We start from the raw sequence: 12640 nt of genomic DNA, 5'->3' as shown, positions 1-12640 counted from the left end.
AAATCGTTTTTCTTTTATGCTTACTAGGTAGGTAAGCAATATTTTCAATCATTTACTGAATTTGGAATGTTACCTCTAGTTTTTCACAAGCTTCCTTATTGGTGTTTTCATTTTAAATTTCATGTAAAAAATACTTTACATGGTGTTTTCAATTTTTATGTTATAACGCCTATCTATGTACGCTTTTAGTTTTAGAACAACATGAAGCACTTGCTTAGTCATTCAATTTGTTGAAAAATAAATATTATGTACGGTCACGAGTACTAATATGTATACACTTTGCAACCATGTCACATTAACTTTTTTGAGAAATTAAACCGTAAGTCTCATCAAATGTCAAATATGATAGTGCGACAGGGTTCTAAACTGGGTATATGATATTGCTCATGACTGCACTTATAATTTGATCAGGGGAGGTTAAAAACGCCACATCGAAGCAATTCACCTAGAAAAGCAATATTGCAATTTGATATTTGCGCATACAAAAGTAAGTGCGCAATGCAAACAAATTAATGTCAAATGGCAATTTTGCTTTTTTAGATGAATTGCTACGATGTGGCCTTTTTAACCCCCTAGTTTCCTAGTAAATATATTATAACCGGAAGAACTTACTTCGTATGGCTGTGTTTATCAATCAGACACTTGTTTTGGAAAAAAGAACCATTAAGTTCCCCCCCCGTTAAGTTCGCGGCACTACAGGAGCGTTCCGGTCGGGAGTGTCGTCCACCAACCTGAAGTGGAGCAGCGTATGCTCCATATCCACAGCTATTTAATCAGGGGAGGCCTGTGCCCAGCAGTAGACGTATATATGTTATGCTATTTAATTTTATGTTATGCTAGAGTTTCCGCGCGGTTTCATTCAAAATCAGTCACTCCGAAAAATCAGCAACCCTGGTGGTTGTTGGGCTTTGTCATTTTTGAAACAGACAGAATCCCCTAATCGATTCATCATAATTATATCGATGAAAATGCTCCATAAAGCTAGATTATATTATATTAAGTTTATATTTTTAAATGTGAATTGTTTTCAGCACCGTCGGCTAAGTTATAGTAGGCACGCAGTGAACGACAAGGACCTAGGGACCCAAGTGAACTACAAAACTCACATGAACATACGAAGACTCGTTGGCGACAGGAAGCATCATCATAAACGCAGTAAACGCGGGAAGCAGGTACTTATAACTTACTAAGGACGTATATGAGCCTGACGACCTGATTACTCTAACTATAGCGGCGGCCAATCATCTCGATAACAAATAATTCAGGACCCTGTTATCCCGACAGCGAGGTATCCTTCCCTCTTTCAGCGCTTGTCACTATCGGGCCACTAAAGACGATTGATTCTTTCAAATGCAGGTTTCTGAGACGTTCGCGCCTGACTGCGGGCCCTCAAGTCAGAACTGTTGTCTTAAAATAACCTCTATCATTTTTATATTTTGTTGTCCATTAAACTGCAACAACGCATATGTGATCCGTAACTTACTATAGGTAAGTATATTAATGTTTCTTTTTGTTTCAGGATGGCAAAAATCATGTAACTTTCCCCGAATTCCAGCAAAATGGTTCGGCCAAACAGTTCACGCACGGTAAAAAAAAGTATTATAGATTAGGTACTTACTTTATTTCTTTATTATAATCACGAGTGTTGGTTGCATGCACGTGTGGGTTCAAGTATTTGTTTTTTTGTTTATCTTTAGTTTTTTTTTAAGTGAATCATTATTCTACTTATTTGCGAAGCACATGCTTTGTTCTCCACGAAGTAGGATCGACTGCATTCGCACTAGCGTCGTTTATTGAACTAATTGTTTGCAAATGTGTGGCAGCAAGCATCTCATTATAGAATCACAACTCAAAAGAACACAGATTCGTTTCACATGTATGCATGCTGTCGTATCCCACACATAGATTTAGGCGAATCTTTGAAGAAAAAATAGTGCAAATCAGTAGCTGCATTTAGACTACACAAGAATAAAGTAGTTTTACTGGCACTTGATTTACCTGAAATAGTAACGATTGGTGTTAGTTCCTTGTGAGTGAGGTGGTGGGATGGGGTGTTCCAGATTACATAGACGAGGTCCTCCAGGAGGAGTGTGGGGAAGAAAGGGAGCCTCGACGCGACGGCGACGACGGCGGTATTACTTTCACTGCCAAATCCCCGCGTAGGTATTCTGCATGAAGCCCTAGTGTGACACCAGTATCCCTGTTTGGATTTGAATGTTCATGTAATCACTTATTATAGTCTGCGCGCGAGTTTTGCTACCGCTTGAGGTATGTGATCGACAGAACGGGAGCGCTAGACAGAAACTGACTGGCAGGCTGAGGCTGCTTGGCACTCAGTCCGCCAATCATTCAATTGGGTAGTCTCCGATGTCAAAGATAAATTATGAAATGATTAATAACTAAAAACAGATCTGAATGTGACAAAAAACGTTTCCTTTTTCAATTTAACTTTTCATGATCACTAATTTAAGAGCTCTTGACGGTGTAGCTTTCTCTATTCTAGTCTATCAAAAGCCAACTCCACTCAATCAACAATCAATTGAGCTAACTTATTTATCAATTATAATAAAGAAAAATGTAATAATAAATGCGACATTTTGTCACGTTTTTCTATGACGTCACAGGCTGCTTTTTCATGCAAATTCCATAGTAATTTCGTGTTTAGACGTTTAGTAAAAAGTAACTGATTTGACTAGTTGGAAACTAGCCTATCGCGCGCATAACCCAGATGGTAACAAGAACTTTCGCACAGACTATATCATATAGAGCTTATATAATAGCTAAAATATCACGTAAGTAAAATACGACCGTTGATTCCGCTTTGCTAAGAAAACATAAAAATCCAAACTGAACTTTTTTGATGTTGTCTAAAAATGTATTTTTCACTATCTCGCACCTTGTCTGAGATTTAATAATCTTGTAAACGAACTCACGGCAACTATAACTATTAATTGGGTGCATAAATAATATACTAAATTGTAACTTAATTATGGTTGAGTCAATGAGTTTACAGTGCCATGATGGACATGGTGTTAAATTTATTCTTATGAGAATGTGCTGAGACGTATTTGTGGTGGCATGTTCCGAATGATTGACGACGACTTTCTCTCTTCTCTTTTCTTGACGATTTAGTTCAGCTTGTTTGCCTTTACCCTTACTATCGTTGAGTTATATCGAATTGTTTTTGTAAACACTACCTACCACAAATACCCCGTTAAAGCTAGCATCTTTTGTCTCCCTCGTACCGCTCATTTCTGCTTGTTTTAACTGTTTGTTTGATTGTCGTTTTCTTCCCTTCTGGCGATCTTCATGTGGCGCCGCGATATCGGTACTGTTGGCAACTGGCGATGCTATTAACAGCTGGATATAAAGAAGTCAGTCCGACGTCCTCGCATAAAGAGAATAGTAGTTCGCTTATTAACCAGTTGGCTAACCTGCCCGGATTCAATCCCTTGAAAGCGAGGATAGTCAAGCAATACGCTAAAACACCCGAGGAGATTCTACCGACAGCCGTTGAGAAATCTTTACCGTGGAGAAGGGACAGGTCCACGTATAACTTCGGTATGTGTTTACATTCTTCCATGTCCAACGACCAACATTTCAGTTTCTCATCGTTTACGTTCTTTAGCTTATCTTTGTACATTTTCAATGTTCATAATTGGTCATTATAAACGATATTACACCAAAATGCACGTTATTGCATAACACGTAGGTACTTTATCGTAATAAGTGTACACTGTACGTATTGATACTGGTATTAATGTTTATGTGTGCTTTTTTACATAACATGATCCTGCTTCATACATTATGTGTGCGAAGGCAACTTTGTAATATAACTTACTGGGGGGTTAAAATGGCCACATCGAACCAATTCATCTAAGAAAGCAATATTGCAATTTGACATTTGCGCATATAAAAGTAAGTGCGCAATGCAAACAAATGTCAAATAGCAATATTGCTTTCTTAGATGAATTACGTCGATGTGGCCATTTTAACCCCCCCGATGTAAATTAAATATCACCATTACTTTACCGATGTACCTATTATATATTATTTACCGAGCCGTGGTAGCCCAGTTGGTAGAACGCATGACTCTCACTTTGATGTCGCAGGTTCAAATCCCAACATAGACCTGAACCAATGATTTTCGATATCATGTTTGGATCTGAAAACGATTATCACTTGCTCAGCGGTGAAGGAAAATATCGTGAGGAAACTCAATGTGGGTTGCGTGCGAGAAATGCATTTCGGAGGTATGTGACCTAACCTATATTGGGCTGGTTTATCCTTCGCGGGTTGGAAGGTCAGACAGGCAGTCGCTACTGTAATAAAACCGGACCTGTTAAATCTTTAGGTTAGGTAAGCGGGGCTTGTGAACAAACGGCAAAACGCTAGGGAGGTGATGACTTTACCGATTTATCAGTGCAAACATAGTTGCCTTCTAACACATAACATCTTATTACCTTTTTCTAAATGTTGTACGTGGTTTTAATATCAAACTTTCGCTTTTGTCACGTTATAATAATATTTGTAAGTAGTATATCTATATTTGTCTGCAAACACTAAATAATACAATTTTATTACATTGGTAAGTATAAAAACATAACATTGTACCTTATAGGTTTATTTATGTTTTTATTTTTAGTAATATATTAAATAAATGATAATATATTAAATTTATATCGTAAAGAATTATAATGGTTTTAGAAGAACCATGGAAAATGCCCATCAGATTCAATTTCGCAATAGTAAACAAGCATGTTTCTAGAATTCTAGTTCACATAAAAATGTTTTTTTTTTTCTATCATCCGATACTTATTAGTGTCTTGTATGAACACCGGAGGCATTAGTTTATGCTACTAATTATTTTTTTAACAATGTTTTGTATCTTTTAGTGCCCAATGAGGATATCTTAGAAGAGGATGAGAGGCGGATGTCAGATGACAACGGTAAGTAGGTGGTCATCAACAAACAAATACAGAGCGTTAGTGACATCGTAACGAATACTCAGGGGGATGATTCAGACCATGATTCTGGGTTAATATCAAGTGGAATTTTCAGTTTTTTTTTTTAATTTGTTTCAATTCTATACTTTTGCGATGGAAAATTCCTCTTGATATTAACTCAGACTAATCAGCTGAATTATTCCTCTCAGTATTCGTTTCGATGTCACTTACACCCCGTACAAGTTCATACGGTAGCCAAGTGAGTATGGGTGATACAAGGGTGGATATTGAACTGCCAAAAGCCCTGACATGGCTCATGTAACGACTACATACCTACATCGGTAAATAGGAACGTGCCTACCGAGGGCACGGATCATCTCGGACAATCAGGTGATCAGTCTGTATGCCCTAACCAAACTAGGGATCAGAAAGCGATTTTTGTATGTCCCCGCCGGAATTTGAACCCGGGACCTCCGGATCGTGAGTCCAACGCTCAAACCACACCTACTTTATGGTACCAGTGATGCTTTATCGTTAAAAATATATATACCAGAGAAATTACGTAAGTATGAGTATACGTACGTATACGTAGTAGGTATGCGGGGCGGAAGGCAAGAGGGAAAAACCACTGCCGTATTTTCCCTAAAAAAGTAGCATGGAAAATGCTGCACCGACAAGAGCGTGGCTCTTCAATTGATGATGATGATGATGAGTAAGTAATTGCACGTAAACTTTCAAAAATCCACTTTCATAATCCGTTTCAGACACATACATGACAGTGGCAGAATCAGCGAGGGTCGCAACCCCTACGGCAACAGAGACCATGCTCCCTTGGAAGAGGGAAGAGGCCGAGGGTGCAGGCGCCCTCAAGCAGTCGGAGTTCCCTGCCTGGGCGTCCAATAAGGAGTACCTGGCGTATAGCTCACCTTCTGCTACTTTCTTAGGTAACGTATGAAAGGGACTTGTAATTTAAGGAAAGTAGGAATAGCTTAGTAGATTGGAGAGTAGTAGGGAGGAGCTCGGTGGCGCAGCGGTAAACGCGCTCGATCTGCGATTGTTGAAGTTAAGCAACTTCGTAAAGGCCGGTCATAGGATGGGTGACCACAAATTGCGTGATGGTTTAAGGCCCGATCTCCTTATCCATCCATAGGGAAGGCCCGTGCCCCAGCAGTGGGGACTTTTGCACCCTCAGGCCTGTTGTCTTAAACGTTGTACCGGGTGAGAGCCTTCAGCGCTCCTCATTTGTCCGGCCAAGTACTTAATGCCACCTGCGGCAAATCTACAATAAGTCACGTCAAACAAAAAAAACTATGACTGTAAGGCGACTATGTAGAGTATGTAATATGAGGTATTGCCTGTGTATTTGAAAAAAAATATGTTAGGTACCTATCTGAATATGGTGTTTGTTTATTATTGATTTACTAAAACTAACGAATAAATAAGTTGTAAAAGCTCGAAATAATCTCAAAAGACAAGATCTAATCCAATACTAGGTTGATTAGACAGGCTTGTAAGGGCTTAGTCACAGTACAGCAGTAAATATTACCACTTGGGATCAAGTCGAAGGCACATAACATCATCGTACTTAATCTATTTTGTTTTTTTAACCCTAAACGCATGGATTGTAGAGAACTAGAGATCTGACGATAGATTAGCAGATTTCTGTTCCAATATACCATAGAGTACGTAATCCATTATTTTTACTACATTTAATAGCATTTCTTTTAGTGATTTTTGGTTTCAATATTACGGATGAATCACAAGTATGTTTTTCACAGCTTTTAGGTGCAATAATAAAATAATAGTAGAATATTAACACCATTTTCACTTTTAATATAGTAGTATTTTATAATTATGTACCTATGAACCTATAGAGTAGAGACAAGAGTCGTATGATTTTTACTTGCTTGAAGGTACACTTTTTAAGTTGCAAGTCACCCTCCAGCTTACAGTAGGTACCTACGGGTACAGTTAATAGTAATAGTGCCTAATGCAATATAGTTATTAGCTCATAATTAATAAATAAAACTTTAATATATTTACTGTTTTAATACAACCAATAGGTAGCAATAAACTTTAATAAAAATATTTTTATATAATATTATTATTATACCCTGCACTTTAATAATACCTTAGCTTTTAGTGAGACTTGTACCAACATTTTCTGATTTGAGTTTTTTTTCTTCTCCCCTTCCACTCCATTGTTCACCGTCCATCAACCTGTAGGTGGTATAGAGAAGCCAAAACATCCCAAATCTATCATAGGTCTCTTCCGAAGAGAAAGCTCAAGCTCGACGCAAGGTCCGGAGGCGGTCGCTTCAGATTCGGAGGCGAATAAGGATAAGGGGGAGCCGTCTTCAAGCAGAGGAGAAACTAGTGGCCAAAGACAGGGGCCGAGTCTTCTGTCGAAGAGAAGTACGAGTCTGGGAGGGCCCTCTGTTCTGCTGATGGAAGATGTGGCGCACTCGGACCCTCTTGGGGCGTCCTCTCGCCCTGCTAGTATCATGCAAGGCCCGCATCGAGGACAGTGCCGGAGAGGATCTATGCTGGAGTTGACTGGGTATGGGAATCCTTTTTTTTACATTAAGACCGGTCCCATATCGGTTGGTGTGAGTACTGAGATGATCACTTACAGATATGTATGTTATGCCGACCCCACTTGGACTTAGGGATAAGGGCGAGAGAATGATGATTAAGATCGGTCCCACATACTGTAAACTGCCTTTGTTTCTTCTACGATGTTCTCTATATTACGTCCATCTAAATTTGTGTAAAAATGACGATGTACAAAAGTCAGTAGGTACCCTAACATAAGTTAATGCATACTAGGGCGAATGGTTAGGTACTTAAAAAAAAAGAATATACTTATTAGGGTGTTGACCTTATGACGCATATCTCTAAATTCATTTTTTATGCCCATAGCGAACCTACCTACTCACTTGCATATTGTGATATTAATCTAATATATCGTCCTGTCGACGAATAGTCCTATGGCGAATCGGTGGTAGGAGAACGGTTGCAGATGCAATCTTCTCTTCATTTAAATAACTTGACAATCTTACAGTAGGTAGTTTATAACTCAATAACGTCTCATTCCAGTTCTCTATCTCGTGACGCGATCACCGAAGAGAAGTGCAGCAAGTCACTACCAGAGAGTGAAAGGATGGGCGTGCGTCGGCTGCCACTAGGCCAGCAAAGTCTCCCCCGAGAGCCCTTCATTAGACAACTGACCATGGCCTCCACACTCCTCACCAGCTCATCGTCTGAAGACTCCTCCGACGAGGGCACCTGAGTGCCCCGACGTGGTGACCACGACAGGTTGCCACTCCTTAAATATAAAACCCTTGAGTAAAGTGCGAACTTGTCTACTTACTACTCTGTGCTGTGAATTTATGTGGTGAAACTTATAATAATTAATAATGTTTACGCTCTCTGTAAAAATGTGTAAATGTACAATGATTATAACAATTAAATGAGTGAGTTATGACTGGTACCTCTCTAAAAACTCCTAGCTTTTATCTTTATATACAATAAACTATTTTGTTGTGTAGTGGCAAGATTGTAGATTCAGTTTTTACCTAAGTTCTGAGTACCTATACATATTTTAATAACTAAACGGTGAACATAGTTCATGTTTTACATTTTGATGTAAATGGATAGATGATCCAAATTGTTTTGTTCCTCGACCGAACAGGTAGTTAGTTATCATAATGAACAGATTCCTATTTTGTCATATTATATATCTTAGCTACGATTCATTCCATAACCTTTCATATCTACAAACTAATAGTAAGTAAACTAATTACATAAACAGGGTGTAACGAAATACCATAACTCAAAGTGATATGTTGCTGAAAATATTATCAGTACTTACCTACATAAATGTGATTGCCTGAATAATATTTTTGGTTAAAATTTTGGGTTATGAAAAGGTATTTTGTGACACGTTGAAAGCCACATTAATGCTATGAGGAGTATTTTTGTATGCTCTTTATAAATTAATAGACTTTAAAGTAGTATTAAATGTATTTTTGTTTCGAGATGGCACCTGTTGCCAATGACAATACTGACTTTAGCGGTAGGATTGAACATACAATAATAAGTAGTTACGTATGTTTTAATTAGGTAAGTAGGTAGCCTTCCTTCTTTGAATAAGTAGTCAACATTTTAATAAATGAAACTAATTTTGTCGTCTTGTTATCAGTGAAACTGGAAATTATGCTCTGTTTTTGTGTCTACCTCGGACAGGTCATTCATGCTGGCTTCTAAACTTTTTTTAAAACAGTACTATAATGGAAAAAAGCATCACTTATGAAATAAATTATTTTATTAAGTAAATACAGAGTACGGCAGAGGCGATAAAATAAGTTTAATGCTAAATCGTGTGTTTTTTAATGATGTCATTGGCAATTTGAAGTCATTGGGTTTGTATTTTGTATAGACATAAAATAAATAAAAAATATGCTTGTAAGTTTTATTAACGCGAAATGTTGAATTGTTACTAGGTAACTAATTATTAACATATTTACGATAAGTAGAATGGTTTGTAAATTAATTTTGAGTTGACAAGTGAGAAGTGATTTTGGTACCTCTCTGTATCGGTGGGTACATAGTGTAAATTCAGGTAATTTACTTATTGAACAAGGACGAAAATGATTTGTACGAAAATATAAAAACACCAAGAAAAGTAATTATGCTTAAAACCTGGTAATTGTAACAGGTAACTAGGTATTTAAAACAATAATTAAGTATGTTATTAGTTGTATGTATTCTACACGAGAGTCTGCCTACCTATGTACTTACGACTACAAAAATCCTCTTGTTTATTTTGTAAGTGACGAAGAATCGGTAACTATCAATGAAGGACTTTCCAGGGTAAGTTCCCCTCCAAAAAATGTAGCTCGCACTGTAAAGAATTAACGTGATAATTACCTAGGTATTTTCTCATAGCTCAGGACACATAATTATTCAAAAATGTAATCTAATAACAGAGGCATACATAAAAAATATTGTTGCTTGATATTTGGGCCAGATACGTATAGAATTATGTTTCTACCTGTATTGCTTTTCTTTATTTTGATCAGTATAATAATGGGTGTAATAACATGGGTCATCATTTATACCCAAAAACAAAGATAAAAGATGCATATATATGTCTGTTATCCATTAAATTAGAAGGTTAAACGAAGGCAAATCTGTAGAGCGCCATAACATAACATAACAAATACTTTATTGCACAAACAGGAAAAAACAAAATACAAAACAAAAGAGAAATATAATTAGTACAATAGGCGGCCTTATTGCTAAGTAGCAATCTCTTCCAGGCAACCTATAGGCCATTTATATTTTTTTGGGGAACATCGCCTGGAAATCTGTCATTGGAAATAAACCTGTAAGTAAGTACGTAAAGTACCTACATTGTTTGCAAAATCACGAAAGTTGTGATAATGTATAATTAAATAAATGTATAAAATAATTCAATTAAAAAATATTAATACCTCGTGTTAATGTAGATAATGATCGACAATAGCGTAGTGCATTCGTTCTGTTTTGTTTTTTAGGTGGTTATTTGTTATATTGCAGTCGAGAAATGGAAAATGTACTCATGTGAAAAAAACGCCGGTGTGTGTGTCGTGGCCAGATCTCAGAATTGATCATTTCATGATTTTCTCGATCATTTCATGAAATAGAATATCACTCGTTGGCCACATCATGATGTAGTTTGGCCAGATCAATGAACACAAAACGTTTAACGATATGAACAACTAAATGGTAAGCATTTACATACGTTTATTCATGATATGGCCAAACGTTGGGAATCATATCGTAAAATTAGTAACATTATCCAACGGTAATAGCGCTGGTGTCGATTACATTCAAAACTTGATTGATATTATAATCGATTAATCAATGTAATTGTACAATTTTCCATATCGATAGTATTGATTAGGCAAATAATTTTGAACCTAAGAAATAAATCGACTACTTATTCGAATTTTCATTGCACCACATAGCATGAACACCGCCTATATTAATGCTATGCCCAAATATTGATTGAAATATCAAAACGTTGACGATTCAATGAAAGATGACTATTTCACGAAATGGTCGAACACATCAGAAATGATTCTAATATCTGTCCATGACACGTATATTATAATTAAATACAACTGCCTATTGGGTTGGATGGAGAGGTTAGAGTAGAACCAAAAATAGAGGATTAAATACGGTACCTAAGTAGTGAATGTTGAGTATGGCAGAAGAGGCATGAAAGTAGAAGGATTAATGCCGTAGAAATGTGATCGTTGCGCAGCATCTACGGTGTTAAATTGAGTGATAGAGTGAGAAACAGTGTTAAAAGAGAGAGATGTGGAGTTAAAGACGATATAGTGACTAAGATTGAGAAGGGAACATTAAGTTGCTTTGGACACATAGAACGGATGACGGATAATAGGATTACGAAAGCAGTATATAAAGCGAAGGTTGATGGTAGCGCTGGCAGAGGAAGACCTAGAAGGACGTACATTGACCAAACTGCAGATGTCCTTAAAGGTTCAGTACGAAATACTCTGAACCGGCGTGCGTGTATGAAACGATTAATGAATGTGGACGAAGCAAGGAAAGTGAGTCAGGATCGAAGAAAATGGAAATCCATAGTCTCTTACCCCGGTGGGAAATAGGCGTGAGTATTATAATATATATATATATATTATAATACAAGTTTACAAAAAATAAGAATAGGTAATAAACGATTAAAACTATACTACTAAAACTAAATTAAAAAGCTCATATATATATATATATAAACCTAAGTATTAACCTATATAAAATACAAGATCGTACTTACCTAATGAAACAGCTTGATTGACTGCCTATCTACGTCAAGCTTAAAAAAACAGTTTCTGATAGCATTAATTTGCTGAATATCAAACGTCAGACTGCTCAATAAGCCAGAAAGTAACATGTAAACTTTTCTCATAAGTAAGATATACTCCGTCTTTGGCTTCATCGCAGTTGGTTATAGAGTTACCTACTTACAGACAGTTATCAATCACCCGACGAAAATTACTAATGTAATAAGTTCATCGCAGCCATTTTACGATTTTGTATGAAAAGTGGTTACAAGTCGTGTTCTGATTGACTGGCTCTGCCCTGCGGGCACTACGGGCGTGAGTTTGCTTGTGAAGATTTTATAGGTTTTGATTCTGTTATTTGGTTGTACTCTAACAAATAGTATAATGTAAACATCACTACCAATTTAAATCTACCTTCTATGGTAAAGATACGGTGTGTCAATTGAAAATAATAGTGCCTAGTCTAGAATATCTACACCGCTCATTGTTTTAATGTATTATTGTTATACTATTGTATCATAGACGGAAGATAAATCACGAATATGGTTTACGGTGTAAAACTTCTATGAAATAAACATTACATCTTGGCGAGTCTGTTTGTTTTTCATAGCACTTACCAATGCTTCGCACAAGTCTCCCCGCAATCAATAGGACGGAGAGGAGCGCCCCATAATTATATTATTCATTACTTGCCTTTCTTTTTATTTCCAATCCCCCTCATGATAATGTTGAGAAGTTCCAAAGATTGGATATATATTCAAAATTGCCGCGTCATTGGCGTGGCGCGTAACGCGTTCACGTTCCGTTCACCGCATACGTACTAATATAAATTTAAACGAT

At 37.0% G+C, this 12640-nt stretch overlaps 1 protein-coding gene across 7 annotated transcripts in view; it reads left to right on the top strand.

Moving 5' to 3' along the window:
* Positions 1 to 12391, top strand: part of LOC126372441 (sodium/hydrogen exchanger 3) — an 88715-nt gene extending 76324 nt beyond the window's left edge. For 6 of the 7 annotated variants that reach the window (XM_050018201.1, XM_050018198.1, XM_050018200.1 and 3 more), the window contains exons 13-19: positions 1032 to 1172; positions 1520 to 1610; positions 2061 to 2159; positions 4896 to 4949; positions 5711 to 5890; positions 7173 to 7506; positions 8046 to 12391. In XM_050018201.1, the coding sequence (XP_049874158.1) occupies positions 1032 to 1172; positions 1520 to 1610; positions 2061 to 2159; positions 4896 to 4949; positions 5711 to 5890; positions 7173 to 7506; positions 8046 to 8238 (1092 nt within the window). In that variant the 3' untranslated portion in view covers positions 8239 to 12391. The remainder of the gene's footprint in view (positions 1 to 1031; positions 1173 to 1519; positions 1611 to 2060; positions 2160 to 4895; positions 4950 to 5710; positions 5891 to 7172; positions 7507 to 8045) is intronic. The other variant, XM_050018204.1, reaches the window with a different exon arrangement.
* The last annotated feature ends 249 nt before the right edge of the window (positions 12392 to 12640 follow it).

The sequence above is a fragment of the Pectinophora gossypiella genome, chromosome 14 (assembly GCF_024362695.1).
Source record: "Pectinophora gossypiella chromosome 14, ilPecGoss1.1, whole genome shotgun sequence".
Classification (NCBI taxonomy): domain Eukaryota; kingdom Metazoa; phylum Arthropoda; class Insecta; order Lepidoptera; family Gelechiidae; genus Pectinophora; species Pectinophora gossypiella.
Note: the sequence above shows the minus strand (reverse complement) of the source record. Positions and strands in the feature narration are given on the sequence as shown.